Below are 17,859 nucleotides of genomic sequence, written 5' to 3'. Positions count from 1 at the left end.
TAAATAACCCAGCAGATTACATTTTTGGATGTGTATGTGATTCTGGAATATCAAATCAACCAATGGCACTGTAGGTGGAGGAAAGAGAGGACTTTTAAAAACAGTATCGTTAGCTTTGGTTAAGCTAACAGCCTGTAGGTCTGAGGGACAGCTGCAGGCGAAAGGAGAGAGGACATGTGAGCAAAACTGCAACAAAAAAAGGAAAAAAAGAGACATGGAAAAGGTAAGAGACAGTGATAGAGATCAAACGAGTAGGCTATGTGTGTCCATGACAGAAGGAGAGAGACGCAGCCTGTGTAAGGGAAAGAGCGAGAGAGCTACATAACGTTAGCGATAGCCCTATTCTCTGATGTTGTCAATTACGTATGTTTAAGACAAGGCTTAAAGCAACCAGTGAAATTCCTTTCTCTTCTAATTTCAAAACTTGTACAAATTTTAAAAGTCTTCACCCGACCTTGTAAAACTTGCTCCTTTTTGTTTCTCCAAACATTGCCTAGCAACACCAGTGGCAGAAATTCTGATGTACAGGAACTGTATTTCATAATATTCAAACCAAAAAAGCAAGGCTAAACATTAATCATTTAAGTTATTGAACAACTGGTACTGACAAAGATTGTGACAAAGCGTCGGTATTTGACAACCAGGCAATGAGAACGGTCTGGGTGTGGAGAATTTGGAGTTGTTGAAAGGCACCTTCGATAGAGTTGGGCAGGGTAACCAAAGTAAACAAGTAATGTAGGCTAACATAACTTTTCCTGCTGAAAAAATTGTAAAGTGATGCAATTACATTTTCAGTAAGTAATAAGTTATTGATAACAGCTTTCAAGTAACCCAGCATTGCAAGTTGTACATTCCACAATTAACGGATTTTGCGGAGGCTAATACCACCCTATTGTGTTTATATGGTCAATATTCCTACATAATTTTGTGTTTAATCAAATTACCACAAACTGACACACACAAAAAAGCAAAGGACAAACCTAAACCACATGGGTACTGGTTGGTTTCTCCTGCCATGGGAGTGTAATAGGTAACAATGTAACATCAGCAAATCTGTGCCGTTACAGGTTAATCCGGCCTGCCAAAATGGCCTCACAGATCACTTTTAATGTTTTGAAACTGCTGACCTTCAACAGGGATTTGGGGTGCTATAAGGTGTCATAACAATCTCAACAAATGTACATTCAATGCATTTTGACATGGTTTAGAAAATAACAAGTAGTCAGAGGTTGTGGTCATTTCAAACCTTCAATAGTCATTAGTTCAATCGCTGGTAACACATTCACTTCCTAAGACATCCCCACAATCTTGCAGCTTTAAAAATACGGATCAATGCTAACGAAGTACGTAATTCCTCCATGGATGTACTTGTAAATATGTGCTTGAAAACACCAGAAAATATAAAATAATAAATAATAAATCTATCACTAAACCAGACAGGTGCATTTAGAGCTCTGCCAAATCCTGTTGGTTCACACAGAGCAACATCATTAAGAATAGGGACTGGCGGAGCATTTCATTGTTCATAATGGCAGTTAAATCTGCACAAAGCAACAGTTCTCAGTTTGCAGAAAAACCTAAAACAAAAAAACACCAATGTTACGGCATCAATCGCAATCAAATCAAAAAAATATGGCTGCAGCATCCCCACAATAGATTCAACTTCCAAAATCTAGTGCCATTACGTTCAACACTGATAACACAAAGACAAATTTACAAAGTTACCTCCCACTGCCCAATTTGAAATTCAAGTACATATTTAAAAAAGCACAAGTGCACCTGCTGAGGAAACATTTGCCTGCCAGGACATAATTTACCACACATCCTTTCATAGCCACATCATATTGTGATGCTAATTATTATTGGGTAAGTAACAATGATTTGTCAACCTTCCGCGCTCTCTTTGTCACATTTGTAATAGGATAAACCTGCTAGCACTGTGCGCTCTTTTAAAGGTGCTACATGTGTAATTGTTAACATCAGTAAATGATTACCACATTCATTTTGAAACGTTAGTATAATTAGTCAACAACAGAACCACTGCTGGGATGATTGGCAGCTCTACAGGTCTCCACACTGCATTTTACATTGTGTGCTACTGACATGGATTTGGATGAAAATCTTCTGGATTGCTTCACTTTCAATGCAAACAGAGCTAAAACTGTCAAATTTGCTCTCAATTGGTGGAGGAGAGTGAGAGGCAAATCATCTCCAACATGTTAATCCTCTTCAGTAAAGCCCAAGATGCCACGGCAATGAAGTCCCTAGCACTAAAACTACCACTGGTGTGAGACAAAGGCTATCTATCATGTCTCATTGTTTATGGCAATTATACCGAGCTACCTGATAATACATTGATGTTTAAAATTGTTACACATAGAACCTCTAAATGAGTGTAAGACTGCATTTACAATTAGTATTTGGTTGTATAAAATAAAATTAAACTCAGCCATTATTATACACATCACTCAGGCAACACTTTCCACATCTGAAACATAGAATATAGCATGAATCCGTAAGCATATTGCCCAATTTTAACATTGACAATTTCAATTTAATTTATAAATAAAACATTTAAATTAAATGTTATTACTAAATCCTTCCATTATTTGTTCATGTCTGCACACACACACACACACACACACACACACACACACACACACACACAGACACACATATATACTGTATATATCGCTCTATAATTATCTCAATGTTTCAAAATATATTATTGACACACTGGTAAATACACTGTAAAGTTGGATGTGATTATAAAATACATTGTACACTGTAAAGTTCGACCTCAGTCGCTTTCTAAAAGTCAGTTTTAAAAGCATATATATGAAGTAGTAAGGGCAGGTGTTGGAGTGAGGCATTACATAGGGGAAGGAAGTGTAATTTGATATAAGACCTGAGACACATTTACATTGTTAGATCTTTTGTTAGATTGTTAGACAGAAATTCTTTTCTCCAACTGTAATCATTTGTATGTGTTATTGTAACTAAATTCCAACATTGTAATAATGTTTAAATACAGGTGACCAAGCCAAACCACTGAGAATGCCTCATATGTGAATTTTGTTTTTACTTATAGTTGTGTATATCCTGTACAGTACATTCAATAGAATAAAAAACCCACAGTACTATTCCTATTTCTTGTTTAGAGATAGAGTAATGTGTAACTAATAAATCAAGCATGTGTCAAACTTTGACTGTTGATAAAATCCATTAGGAATGACTTACCTACATGTTCTATCAGGCCATATTTCCACGCAATCTCAACCTGAAGGTTTCTGTTTAGCCTGAGTCTCACACTATCTCAAACTTAAATTGATTAAATAGTATATTGTGTAGAGTAGTCCAAGAAAATGCAACAATTACCTAGTCTTTTATGCAGCCTTTAGAAGGTCATAAGAAGGCAATGGCAGCAGCTAAATGCAAAATAAAAAATGTACAGGCAAAAAAATATGCAGTTGTTCTAGCCATCAGTTTCTACAGAACAAGTTGAAAACCTTTTCTATCTTTTGGAAACAAACCCAGCTTCAGCAATAAAGCCTCCTCTCAAACGATTGAACAAAAAACATTTCCTTCACAAATCAACCAGAAGACGATGACGATGGTGAGGATGATGAAGACGATGAAGATGAAGGGGAGGATCTATGGGAATCGCCTCCTTCAAGTTCTGTAAACCTTACCAATGATGATGTCCCTTCCTTCTCTTTATCCTTCCTGCTTCCTGTGCAGACTGACCTCTGGGCTGGTTTAAACTGCCATGTCACCTTCTTTGTTGTTGACGACTGATCTACTGATTCTACCCGTTTCACTGGCGCAGTGACATGCTGAGTTGCCATGGGAATAGCTGGTGTATCAGCCAGGCTGGTGGTAACCCCGGTAACCTTCCTTGCTATGCCATTGTTGTTTTTGTCCTGTTCTGTGAAGAGCTCACTCAGCACTTCAGGTTCGGTGGTTTCTCCAAACAAGTCCCAGCCTGGTTCAGCAGGCAGCCGCTTGGGTCGTGATACGCCGGCAGATTTATTAGCAGCAGCAGATATTCTGGAGGAGCGACTGGGATCGGAGTCGGACAGGTCTGAGTCCCAGTCGCTATCCCCTGCCACCGAGCCACAGCCCAGTACTGACAGATCAACAGCGCCAGATCCGGAACTCTCTGAGTCTGACTCCCTGGAAAAGCACAACAAACAGAATAAAAAGAGTAAAATATTAAACTACATAAATATTGAATTTCAGTGACCAAAGTAATCACTGGTATCTACAGCCACAACCATCACCAATCTTTAATTAAAACAATTCCAAATATTTCTCCAGTAACTTCATTCTTATATGTATATGAATGGTACACTAGGCAACTGTGGCTCAGGGCGTAGAGCGGTCGTCTACCATTCAGGAGGTCCGTGGATTAATCCCTGGCCCCTGCAGTCTACATGTGTCGAAAGGAGCCAGTTGAGGTGGTGTTGGTATTTGATTAGGATGCCTCCTGTGAAGGTGTTCCAGGCACAACCAGCTAGGAGGAGACCCTCTAGAGGACCCAGAACTAGGGCTGGGCAATATATCGATATTAGACAAGATATCGTCTTAGACTTTGGATATTGTAATATCTAATACGGCATAAGTGTTGTCTTTTCCTGATTTTAAAGGCTGCATTAAAGTGATGTCATTTTCTGAATTTACCAGACTGTTCTAGCTGTTCTATTATTTGCATTTACCCACTTAGTCATTATATCCACATTACTGAGATTGTTCATCGGAAATCTCATTGTGAAAATAATTTGTGAAAGCACCAATTGTCAACCCTAGAATATTGATGTAATATCGATATCCAAGTATTTGGTCAAGAATATTGTGATATCTGATTTTCTCCATATCTCCCAGCCCTACCCAGAACACACTGGAGGGATCACAGATCCCATCTGGTCTGGAACCTTTTCGGTATCCCTCAGGGAGAGCTGGATGACATGGCTAGAGAGAAAGATGTCTGGGCTACCTTACTTAGCTGACTGACACTGCAACCAGGACTAGGATAAGCGGAGCAGAAAATGGATGGATGGATGGATGGATGAATGGATGAATGGATGAATGGATGGATGGATAGATGGATGAATGGAGCAAAATAAACAAAATTGCTTTGAAATGCTGTTATAGTTTTTTCTCTGCCCCCTTACTGAATTACAGACAATGGAATGCACTACAGCTACAGCGAACACAAAAAATATGCATACCTGCCGCTGTAGGGTGCAGTTCCTGCAGGGCCCAGTAGGTGGCAGGCTGGAGCAGCCAGGTAGACAAAGCTGTCAGTGCACAGAAAGTCTCCTTCCTCTGGTTTTTGTGGGGCAAAATGAGTTGGCTTAGCGATCCATTCTGTATTTGACTGGTCCAAGTGTGTTTTCATGCTATCTGAATGTTGCTGTACACTGTCTTGTTTTATATATTGGGTGGGAACTTCTGTCAGTGTGGTGACTTCACCCTGGGAGGCAGGTCTTGCAGACACGGCAAGGTAAACAAAGCTGTCCGATTGGACAAAGGGATCTAAATCACCACAGTCCAGGCCTGAGCTTCTGATTGGCTTCTGATTTGGATCTAGAAGGTGTTTGATTGGTTGTTTTGAGGGAGACAGAGGAAGAGGAAAGTCACTTCCCATGATGGTCACTTTTTTCCTGGGTGGTATCTCTTCACTTTGTGGGGCATTTAAAGCTGTGGAGCCCTCCTTATCTGCATGGTCAAGTGGGGTCTTAGTTGTTGAAACAGAACCTATCTTACCAACCCACCTTCCATTCTCATCTTTCCCTCTCTCTTCATCTCTCCCCATCTTTCCATGCCCTGCTTTCTCTCTTCCGCTATCTCCTTCTTTGTCTTCATGCAAGGAGGTGTCGAGGAGTGATGGGTAGCACCACTGTAGCTCTGCACTCTCCTCCCTCCCCCATTCCTTTAACCCTCCATCGTCCCCATCTTTCTCCAGTGACGTGCTGCTACTGCCTAGGTCAGAGCCACTGATTGGCTGGTCGCTGTCAGAGCCAGCTTCCTCCTGGCTCTGATTGGATAAGGACAAGAAGACGCCACTGGAGTCGGATTCCAGCGTAAGGTTGGAGTCTGGAGAGCTGTCCTCCTTAGTAGAGCTAGAAAAAAGACAAAGCAGTCAATTGACTACATCCTCATGTGCCTCCAATGCCTTCTAATTCTCTCTCTCTACCAATGGTTACCACAGATGACATCACATTTGTTGTAACCTACTATTTCAGATCAAGGCTATTGATTTGTTTTTGTCCGTTAGCCCCACAGAGCACTTTGATTTTTTTTATGCCTCTAATTTGAAAGCTTGAAAATGTTCCAGACCACAAATGTTACCCAGAACAATTATAACTACTGTAGGGTGTTTAATACTGCAAAAAAGAAGGGAAACATAGAAAGCTAACTTTTAATGAGATCATTTGATAAAATTATTAGGTAAAGAGATATTAAGCTTATTAAAGCCATACATGTTGCATTATAGATCTTGTCAACAAAAGCCCCCAAATCGTAAATGTTGTACAGCACCATTTCAACCTGCCCAATCCACATGGTCCACATTCTAAAACTATTCAATGTGGACCATGTGTACCATCTTACTTACCTACCTACTTACCTATTGCCAACAGTGGAAGTCCCAGCAGATTTGGTTGACCAGTCAACAGGAGGTCTATCTGTGTCTGTAGCTGGTGAGGCCATAGCACTGAGCTCCAAACTGACCTGGGATCTGTTCCCCATTCCTGGTAAATAGAGCACAGTTTTAACACAATTAAACATGATAAATAGTGAATCCAATTAAAACATTATACCGTTCATTACCCTCCTGTTCAAGCCTTTGGATATTTGATCATAGCCAGTAGAGCAGTGTTTGCCTAGTAGCTGTTTTTTAGCTAAGGCCTTTCTGCAGGAATAGAAAAGTGACAACAAATCCTAATCTAGATATGGTGGAGAATGGGTAGAGCTGAGGTAGGACAAGCAAAAGCAAAACTCCCCTCCCCACATCCAGCATATTGTGGGATAACAGATCACAGTGTGTCCAGGCAGAAGGCCCCACCTCTAGCTTTCTTAACCCTCATGTTGTCCTTAGGTCAAATTTGACCCGTTTTCAAAAGTTTTTAATATTCGAAATGATGTCGAAATAAGCGGCGAAAATGTAAAAAAAAATAAAAATAAAAATAAACAGGACAAAAAGTTGGGAAAAGCAACAAAAACGATGAAAAAAATGTCAAAAAAGCGGCAAGAACATTGAAAAAGTGACAAAACGTTGGAAAAAGACGACAAATTTTGAAAAAAAAAAAAAGGACCCAAACGTTGGAAAAGGCAGAAAAACCTTGAAATAGGGACAACTAAAGTGTTTGTGTTCGTGGTTGACGGGAAGACAACACGAGGGTTAATGTAATAAAGGGTGTGCCCCAGGGTTCAGTCCTCGTACCACTCTCATTCACTCATTAACCCATGCAGATGATAATGTTATTTACGGCTCTGCTTCTACACAGTATCAGGCTCTTTGGTAGTTATAAAAGGCTTTTGATACTGTACAACACACCTTTTAGGAGGTGAAAATGATTTTGAGTCCTGACAAAACAAAGCCTATGATGTTCACAAACTCAAAGCAAAAGCCACTGAACCCTTCCATCTATAATTACGTTTCAAGGCAATGTGATTGAGACTGTATCTTAATACACATACCGATGATACTTAATAAATCTTTTTCTTTTTAAATATTTTCTTTTTAGGCCTTTATTACACAGGACAGTTGAACCTGTGGCTGCTGCGGCAAGGACTGAGCCTTTGTACATAGAAAAATGCAAAAAGAAGACTTGTTGCTGCTACTTTTATGTCTGTGATTGACTATGATGTTTATACATGCATGCATTTTCTCAATGCCTTCACTTTTTAAATACTTTATACCATGGAGCATTGAGGTTCATTACAAATCTTAAGAGCAGAACATGAGCTGGGGGAAGTGGTGTGGAGGGTTCAATGGGGCCCAACAGTACATTTTTTGATAACTCTGATGACATCGTTGTGACATAATCTGGGGCTTTTTTCCAAACATGACATAGCTCTTCCAAAGTAGTAGTCTCCATAACAAATAAACTGACCTTTGTAAGTAAAATCAGTAGAGTTCTCCTTCAACATAATACTCTGATGAAACTAAAGAAATTCAGTGTATTATTGCAGGCACCTGAATGAAATATGGAAAGAATGAAAACAAACATACATAAAATCCAACTAATACCTGTCAAGAGAGCAACTTTCTCTCTCTGCGGCCCAGGGTGTGTTTGGTACATGTCCGTTCGTTCCCTCTGTGGCTCCAGCAGTGATTGGTACAAATCCTGGGTGTCCCTGTGGGGCTGAGACAGGTCTAGGTGCTCCAGGTCCGAGTCCAGCTCCCTGGCTCTCCTTTCCAACTCTGTCAGGCTGAGCTCCGAGGCTGCTGAGGAGGGGGGATGGGAGCCCCCAAAGCCAATTGGGGGCCGGAGAAGAGGCCAACGTTGAAGGGAGCCCGAGAAGGAATCTGTATCACCACTTCCTCCCGCTCCCCCTTTCTCCCAGCCATCCTCCCACAATGTGTTGACCATGTCAAGGACAACGTCCCAACTCTCTATCCCCCCTTCATCTCCAAATGTGCCTCCTTCTCCTCCCTCCACGTCAACTTCTTCTTTCTTTGATTTAGCCACCACCTCCTCCAACTCTTGTCGATGCTGCTCTTGTATTCCATCCTTAATCTTCATTTCTCTATCCTCCACCTTTTCAAACATTATTTCTACATCTTCCTTTATGTTCCCATCCTCTTGCAATTTCCCTTTAACCCTTCTCTCTGACTTTTCTTGTTTGGTTTCCTTCACCAGCCCCTCTAGGACAGTAACCATCTCTTTCTCCTTTCCCACTTTCTCCTCCCTTTTGTCTTTCTCTTCGATTCTCGCCTTGTCTCGCTTCTCTTCCTTCCCCTTCCTCTCCTCAATCTCAGTCTTCTCTTTACTCTGCTCTGCTTGTTTCTCCTTACTCCTGGTTCTCCTGGGTTCCTCCTGCTCTCTGCAGACCCTCCACTGCTCCAAGTTCTGCTCCTTCAGGGAAGCCCTGCCTACCAAACTGGCCCCCTGTCCTGGTTCTAGATGGGAGGGCTCTTTAAGTGAGCATCGTCCCACAATACTTGTAGCATTTATAATGGTTGTTAGTGGGTTCTCTGAGAAGTGGCCTGGACGGGGGTGGAGTTGGGCAAGTGGGCGCCTCTTCTCCAATGCTGAGAGGACAGAGGGGAGTGGGGGTAGAATAGGGAGGTTGTGGAGTGCCCCACCCTGCCGAACAGTCCTCTTTCTGACCATGATTCGGCGAGGCCAGGTGGACTCAATGCCCTCAGACTTAAGGCCTGTTGACTCACAGTCTCCAAATCCTCTGCTTAGGCCAGGGCTGACCACGCCTGGTCGGAGCCCTGTGGCCGTGCCAGGTCGAGTCCTAGAGCTGGACTTGGATGATTTGGACTTGTGGGACCTGGAACCTTTCTCTACATTGCTAGATTCAATTTTATCGATGTCCAAAGGCTTTTTCTCAGCCTGATCTGCAGGGGCAGTATCAGTTTTATCCCCAGCCTCAACACTTATGTGAGCTTTATCTGTAGTCTTGTTGCTGTTCTGTGTTTCACTGACAGCCCCAGTCTCAGTGTTACTTTTAGTCTCTGTCTCACTACTAACCCCAGCCTCTAGTAATGCTTCAGGCTCAGATGTAGGAGCAATCTTAACTTCTGTCTCTTTAGGTTCTACCCTGGACTCTGCTGCCGAACCAACCTCATTGTTAACTGTAGCTACACCTCCAGCTTCTGTTCCAGTCCTGTTCTCCACCTGCCTTAAAATAGCTTTAGCCTCAACCCCTGCCTCAATCTCTGGCTTCATCCCCAGACCAGGTCCAGCTCCAATCTCAACTTTATCTCCAGGCTCAATCCTGTTCTCAATGTCAGTCACAGTTGAAGGTATAGTCTCAGCAATGGGTTCTGGTTTAGCCACACCCCTTCCAGTTTTTTCTCCACTCCTTGTTGTTCCCCTGTGTCCATCTTTGTTCACAGCTGGAGCCATATTTTCAATCTCCACCCCAGACTGTACTTTTCCTTCCAGATCCCGTCCACCTGGTCGTGTTTTCACTTGGGAGCCCATTCTTATTTCAGACCCATTTTTAATGCTAGCCCTGGATCCGTTGTCATATTTGTTCCAACTTTCAGCTCTATGGTGTTCTTGTATTCCAGCCCTGATTTCAGCCTCTTGCATGTTTCCAACTCCAGCTTCACTTACTATCCTCGGCCCACACCCAGATTTGCTGTCAACTAACACCAAACCCACACTCCCATTGTCAAACTTTGAAACCATACCTACACTTTCAGGGCCAACCTTTGACCCGGCTCTATTCCTACCCACAGCGCCAGTGCCCATTCTGGGGGCAGCATTGGGGGAGGGTGAAGGTGAGGGGTGGGGGAGCAATAGGGGTGTTGTGTCTATAACCTGGTCGTGCTCTAAAAACACAGAGTCTCTGTCTGAACGAAGAGGTACTGGTCGACCATACCCAAACGTGCCAAAAGTTGATGTTTCCCTCCTCTCCCTTTCTCTCGCCTTCTCCCTCTCCAGCCTCCCCCTCTCCCTTTCTCTTTCCCACTCTCGCTGGGCCCACCCTCGCTCCATCTCCCTTTCTCTCTCCCTCTCCCACTCCCTTTCTCGCTCACTCCGGCCCCATCCTCCTCCTCTGTCCCTCATTTCCTGCTCGAGGTCATGAGCAGACAGTTGGACCAGCGGGGCACGGTAGGGAGATCGTCTAAGCTCATGGGGTGGTGACAGCCTGAGACTCTGGGTTTGGGAGTAATGCCTTGGCTGGACGACCTGGGGAGGGGAACATCGCAAACTCTGAGACTGACTGGGGCGAGGTTTGGCAGGGGAGAAAAAGACCGGAGTATGGTAACCCGAGGAGAGAGGTGAGCCAGAGAATGGGGAAATGAGGGGGGAGGTAAGAGAGGAGGACTGGCCCCCAGGGGGAGGGTAGTGTCCTGGGTTCAGATACCCCCCTCCTCTGTCCATCATTTCGGCTGTAGTAAGCTCCAGACACTCCAGGTGTTTCGGAGGTGTAAAGACTTTCCAGGAATGTCGGCCATCTCTGCTCTTTGTACTGTCTCCATGTTGATGGTGGTGGGGATGGTGGTGTTTCTTGGATGAGGAGGAGGACACTCCTGGTGCTGAGAATGATGACACGGAGGGAGAAACTGATCGGTTGATACATCCTGGCGAATGGCAGCCAACACCATCGACATCCTGACCCCCAAGCTTCAATGAATCAAAGATGGCTCTTTCATCCAGTCGTCGAACAAACGAAGGGTTCGGAGTTAGAGAGCGGGGCTGCGGATCAAACATGTCAGCCGGAGACCTGCTAACCCTTAGGGAGCCGCTTGCAGAGTAGCTAAAACTCCCCTCACATCCACCATCTTGCCTCATGGACCCTCCAGCGTGATGGTGATGGCTGTCAATCTGTTGATTGATGCACATGGTATCGTAGATGGATCGTTGGGGAATGTAGCCGTCTCCGTATCCCCCTTCCACTCCCCCAGACCGCCCTCCCAATCCTCCATCCCCAGCTCCATGTTTCTCCAGGCAGCAGGAGCTCTTCCTGAAACACCCAGGACGGCTTAGAGGCTTACCCATGATTGGTCGGATGGCTGATGGTGGGAGGGACTGGTGGGAGGCACGGTTGAAGTTTGAAGAGTGAATTGTGAATTTGTTAATTTGACTAATTATGAAAAATTTAGCTTGTAAAATATATTTCAATATGTTCAAGATGCATGGCAGCTGGCTTTGAGAGGGCCATGGCAAAAGAGAAATGCTTTTTCTTTTATGGTAAAATACTGAAGCATATTTCTTGTCAGGACACTGTTTTGATCAAAGCCTTGCTGCAAAAAAAAACTGCTTGTCAAAAGCTTCATGACATAAAAACAATGTAAACAAGATAATGTCAAAATTAAAAATACTCCAACCAGATTTAGAAGAAGAAACATGAAAATATAAGACAAAATATGTCCAGTTTTTATGTTTTTATGTTCTTAGCTCATCTTCTCTCCCATGCTCTTCCCAACATGTCCGCATTTGTTTTTATTTTAGCTGTTTATTGTTCTGGCTGTCTGTTCAGAGCCAATAAAGTCTTTTTCCAGTGGAGCGTTAGTCAGACACAAAGCGACAGAAAGCTTCTCCTTTCATTCTGGCAGTGTTTGTTGATTACCATCGTCTGTCTGTGGAAAACAAAGCAAACAACAAAAGATTTGAACGGAAGACAGCTTTAAAAATGTCTCTCCATAAATATCAAAGTGAGTAGACATTAAAATATTCAGTATTAAGAAATTAGTTAAAAATCACTGATATTCTTGCATGTCCAATTAAAGGGCCACTCCACCAATGCTATACACGAAGCTCAATTTACATCCCACAAGAAGTACTACTCAACCTGTGAAATCAGTTGTACAGTAGCTTATAATGTCCTCTGTGGCTCTGAATGAACTTCTCTGAGAAAATAACCCTGATGATGTCATCAGAGTTATCTCAGGTTGGGCGTGACATAGAAAGCTAGGGCAACAAACTTGAAATGTGGGGTTCTAATGAAAGACACAATTTGATTGCATTGTGGGAATTGTAGGATCCATGCAGGAGTTGTTTGGAGCTTGACCCATATAAGGTAGTAAAAGTAGCAAACCATTTCCTCTATTGATAAGAAAATTGTAAATATTGTATTGTAAAAACCTCAAATGTACTTCATGTAGAACTTTTCCTTCTCAAGATGAGCTTAAGACCAAGCAAAATACTGAAGCCCTTGTTGGCGAATTCCTTTCGTCAATTTGTAGAAGTTATATCTTAAAACATAATAAAAAAAAGGGTGAAAAAACTGTCCATATCCAACACAACAAAAGGCAACTCCGCAACCATTTTAAAGTTGGAAAAATGTAACAGCCTGCACCAAGCAGCCTTAAAGCCTCATGCAAATTTGGTGCCAAAAATAAAGTCAAGATGACGTCAATATTTCTTCAAAGCTGTACCCTTCTTCAATATGAGAATCTTCTTTGGTGACAATTTTATTTGATGTCTTGCTTTAAATGTACCAAACTGGTTCATCTACAGCAGCTAGCCCGCTAACTCCATCTTTGTGGGAGATAACAACAGTACTTAGTATTAGTAACATCACAAGAAAAAGGCATTTAAAACGCATTTTAACCACAGAGGCATGGCATCAACCACACATACTGAGATCTGGCAACCTCAGGACGACACTGACTGGTTTCACCACACTTGAACCAGTTTAGAGGCGAATCAAAGTTAAAAGAGGAATGAATAGTAATTTACTGGTTCGAAAACTCCATTTAGACTTCTTTTTCTCACATAAAGAAAAGAACAGATTGACATTCAATTATCGAAAAACATCTTTAGAAAGCTTTCCACAGTAGTCCTGAAATATCCATACTGATATCCATCTTTAAATGTCACACTAACGAGTCAGAACTGTCTAATTGACATGCATTAGTGACGCCAAATTAGTTGAGCTCCATCAAAGGAGCCTATTGATCATTGAGAATCATTCCCAGTCTCCCTATCTTTTTCCCTTTCTTTTCAGTGTCCCTTCATTCTTAAGCATCCTCTCTCCCCCTCTCCTTCTCTCTCTCTATCTCTTTTCATCACTGCTGCTGCCACCAGCTCTATTCCCCCCCGATCAATAGAAAAGCCAGAACCTTATCAACATGGTCACAGTCATTAAAAGGCATCAGTCAATCCAGTCCGTCGATCTCCGTCCCATCCTGTAAATGTCTTGTCATTCTGCCTCAAATAAGCATCCTCATTTGTTTTTCTTACCGGCATCTCTGCCCCTGTCGTTTCTCTCTCTCTCTCTCTCTCTTTATCTCTGCCGTTTTTTTGCTTTTTCTGACGCTTGTCTCCCTCTCTCTCCCCCTCTTTCTCTCCCCTCTCCCTCTCTCTCTGCTGTGAATCATGCCTTCTGTCAGAGGAAGATTTTTTTGACAAGCACTCTCTCTGCCAACCAACACACCAACGCAAACCCTCCTCCTCTCCCTTTCCCTCTCTCTCCCTTATAGCTTTTCTTCTCCTCAATTCAGCCTCCCTCTACCTCTCGCTCTCTCCTTCTCTTCCTCTATCTATCTCTCTCTCTCTCTCTCTCTCTCTTTCCTCCCATTTACACTCCACACAGCTTCGGGGCTTTAAGAGCTTTGGAGCTGCAAAGAGACCAACTTCTCCTCTCCAGCTGCTTCTCCTTCCTCTCTTCCTCCATCTCATCTCTCTCTTTCTAATCGCTCTCTCGTCATCTGTATGTATTGCTATCTTTCTGTCTCCCCCTTCTCTCATTCCTTTCTAGATTTAGTTTGACCTGACTGGATTCACTTGGGAAATCAACAATAGACATTTTAGAAATGAGGTAACGGAGAAGAGGAACATAAAGGAGTAGTCTATCTTTCCATCTATCCATCCATCCATCCATCCATCTATCTATCTATCTATCTATCTATCTATCTATCTATCTATCTATCTATCTATCTATCTATCTATCTATCCCACATATCCATGTTTCAGTCTCCCACACACTCTTGTCTTCTGTGGCTCTCTCCATCCCTCTTGTAGCCCTCTCAGTTTGCCCTCTACCTCCCACTCTTCACCTCAGCGCTAATGCAACACGCATCACTGTGGAGGCGGCAGGTAGAGTGAGAGAGACCGAGAAAGAAAGAGCAACAATGGGTATTCACATACTGTACAGTGCAATTTAAAAGCGTTGTCATCAGTAACATCATTTGATCAAATAGAGCAGTGGGGAAAAACAGGCTTTATTTTGTTATCCATACAGTAAGAGGTGTTACATAATATAACGATTAGCAGTATCATAATTACATTTTTTTTTTGCTCTTATATATCTGAATGACATAACAGCTCGTTTATACATTTGCTGTACCGAACACTCCTAGAATGGAATCCTTTGTTGAACGGACAGTGATATTTTTTTTCCATTTGGTTTAGAATAAACAGAAAAGGAACAGAGTAGTTTGCCTAAACAGCAGCCACCATGTTTGGGCAAAAAAAAAAAAAAAAAAAAAACGGAAGACAGAAACACAAACTTCATCCAAATGAAACAAATCCCAGGAAGTAGGTGTCACCACGCTGCCCACCTTGTTTGATTGACACATTGAGAAATTGATCATTTGGCAATCCCTTGAAACATAGCAGCATACAGTAAGAGACTGCACACCTCTGCCAAGGCTGCACAATCCTGTAAATGTATTCATGTCGACAATAGAAGACAACATTTAGACATTTCCAATCTGCATCTGAATCAGGAACTGTAGGAAATAGGAACTGCCAAAATGAAAGCCCAAACAATACTGGATGAATGAGGCAGATACCAATACCAATATTTGAGATTTACAAAAAAAGATTTGGATATAGTATATTTGGTCAGTAATTCTTTGTTTCTACATAAACAAACATTTATGAAAAATGATCTCTTTTTTTTACATAGATAGCATATGTTTATTGATTTTCCAGGGCAAAACAACACACAACAGAACAAAAAACTAAACATACGGACAGAAATCTATACAGGGAAGAGACTCAGACATTAAACAATGTCAAAGAAACAAACTGAACAAAAAAATTCCATACTACACAAACCCTCTAGTATGAATAAAATATGTCTAATCCAAAATAGGACATAAAAGGCCCCCATGTTGTATGAAATACATTGTCTTTAGAATGTAGCGTACATGTCAAGTTATTTAAAGAAACATGTTCTTATGCCACTGTGTTTTAGTTGGGACTCAGTCTATGGTCAATAGTCAATCTATGAGCGATTGAAATTCTCAGCTGAGGGAATCTGTTGTATGCAAACTTGTTGAGTCCCAACATTACATTAGTAATGCCACCGAATAGGGAAGCGCCGATACTGATATCGGATATTGGGCCGATACTGACTCAAACTGCTGGATCAGGTATCGATGACAATGTGGCCGATCTAAGCTCATGTTTATGTTTCTTCCTGTTTCCTGAGGTTTGATATTACATTGAGGGTAAATGTTTAAACTTACCCAGTGAGCACCAACCAGATATCAACGTTAAGTTCTAGTTGAAAACTGGGTGATATTCATTCTGAAAGTCTAACACCTCTTTTTGCCCTCTTTTAAATCAGCTAAAATGCGGTTACAGCATCAACGCGTCACAAAAAACACAAATTTGTTTAAAGTGCTCATATTATGCTCATTTTCAGGTTCATAATTGTATTTTGAGGTTGTACCAGAATAGGTTTACATGCTTTAATTTTCAACAAACACCATATTTTTTGTTGTACTGCACATTGCTGCAGCTCCTCTTTTCACCCTGTGTTCGGGTCTCTGTTTTAGCTACAGAGTGAGACCTGTCTAGCCTGACAAGCCAGACTCACATTAAGATGTTGGGTCTGGGAACTCACCATTGACGGAGCTCAATCCGAGGGGCGGGATAAACGGTTGTCTTTCAAATTCCCTCTGCACGCAATAGGATAGCGCTACAACCAGGCAGAGCAACGAAGAAGGTAGCGGAGCTAGTTGATAGATTAAACTTTTGCCGTATCCGGTTGGCAAAACTCCGAACACATCTTCCATTTCAGTGCCGTTCTTTGTTCTTTTCTCAAAGAAAAGCTTAACTCCAAGTCTTCCAGAAGACCGCTGTTCCCAGCAGCAGCTGCCATAAGCCCGCCTACTGACTCTATACATGATGTGATTGGCCTGACCAGAGTTTGGTTTTTCCTGCTTGCAAGCCAACGGAGAGTGCCTAGACGCCCCTGGCTGCAAATTAAATTTGCTGCTGCTAGGGTGCATCTAGATTTCTAGGCTAAGACCTCTCACTGCTGTAACATCTTTGTTGGCAGTCGCACGTGCAGTAGCTAGGTAAGATCACATCATCTAGCTAGCTGTTTGTTTCTACAACTTCAGTAGTACAAGGCAGGATTAGCCGGGAGACTTCTTCTAAACAAGGGCACACTTCCAACTTTGCGTGGAATACCTGCAGAACAGGGACGTGTAAGTAGTTCTTTTGTAGATTATGGTGAACTAGTGTGTGTTGTAGCAGTGTTTTGCCATTCAGCTAGTGACGTAGAAAGCCGTGCAGATTTTGAACAGCTCACCCGGAGACTGAAGGCAGGACACATTCAGAAACCGTATCTCACTCAAAACAGCATGGATGGTTTTTTTTCCAAGTTTGTATGCGTGTGGAAGCACCAGAGACACAAACTAACACCCCAAATCCCAGAAAAGATAACTTGTTTAGTTTTAGGTTTAAAGAGAGATGATATTTATTGCTTGGGCAGGTTTTTCTATTGCACTGGTAGGCAAAATGTGGTCTACACGAAGACTTAATTTCAATTACCCTTACAGCCAAAACACACCGGGCGCGTAAGCGTTGTGTATAGCAGCATAGCGCAGCTATTTTTATTTTATTTATTTCGCCGCACATGTTATCCAATCTGTCCGTTCATACCACGTTATTATGGATCCCACATAACGTCTAGGCAAGTCCTGCCCTACGAAGCAGCTCGATTGGTTGGGGTTAGGCATTGGCCGCGAGTGGTTAAGGTTAAGATAGTCGACTGGTCAGGGGATAGGACCTGAACAAATCGTGTTACGTTACCTTGCGTAAGCATGGACGCCTGGCCAATAGTAGTGTTTGAATGCTATCAAGGGCGGGTCTTGCCTAGAAGTTGCGTGGGTTCCATTATAACGCGTTCATACCGGATGCGTAGCGTCCGCGTTGGCCCGCGTGCTGCAGCGATCATTTCGGCGTCTACTCTATTCCTTGC

The 17,859-nt window shown here is 42.5% G+C and overlaps 1 protein-coding gene across 3 annotated transcripts; it reads right to left on the bottom strand.

Moving 5' to 3' along the window:
* Positions 1-403: 403 nt before the first annotated feature.
* Positions 404-14,570, bottom strand: LOC116065799. 3 transcript variants are annotated; one of them, XR_004895735.1, is made up of 6 exons: positions 13,760-14,570; positions 8,258-12,274; positions 6,632-6,755; positions 5,232-6,125; positions 3,524-4,176; positions 404-3,482 (listed from the first exon to the last, which is right to left on the bottom strand). XR_004895735.1 is itself a non-coding variant. In XM_031321436.2 (5 exons), exons 2-5 carry the CDS (start codon positions 11,691-11,693, stop codon positions 3,594-3,596), a joined length of 5,037 nt encoding a protein of 1,678 aa, XP_031177296.2. In that variant the 5' UTR covers positions 11,694-12,274; positions 13,760-14,570; the 3' UTR covers positions 404-3,593. The 3 variants fall into 3 exon arrangements, 2 of the variants coding, with proteins under 2 accessions (XP_031177296.2, XP_035850659.1); XM_031321436.2 differs by having other exon boundaries at positions 404-4,176; XM_035994766.1 differs by having other exon boundaries at positions 404-4,176; positions 13,881-14,570.
* Positions 14,571-17,859: the final 3,289 nt, after the last annotated feature.

The sequence above is a fragment of the Sander lucioperca genome, chromosome 18, assembly GCF_008315115.2.
Source record: "Sander lucioperca isolate FBNREF2018 chromosome 18, SLUC_FBN_1.2, whole genome shotgun sequence".
NCBI lineage: Eukaryota > Metazoa > Chordata > Actinopteri > Perciformes > Percidae > Sander > Sander lucioperca.
Note: the sequence above shows the minus strand (reverse complement) of the source record. Positions and strands in the feature narration are given on the sequence as shown.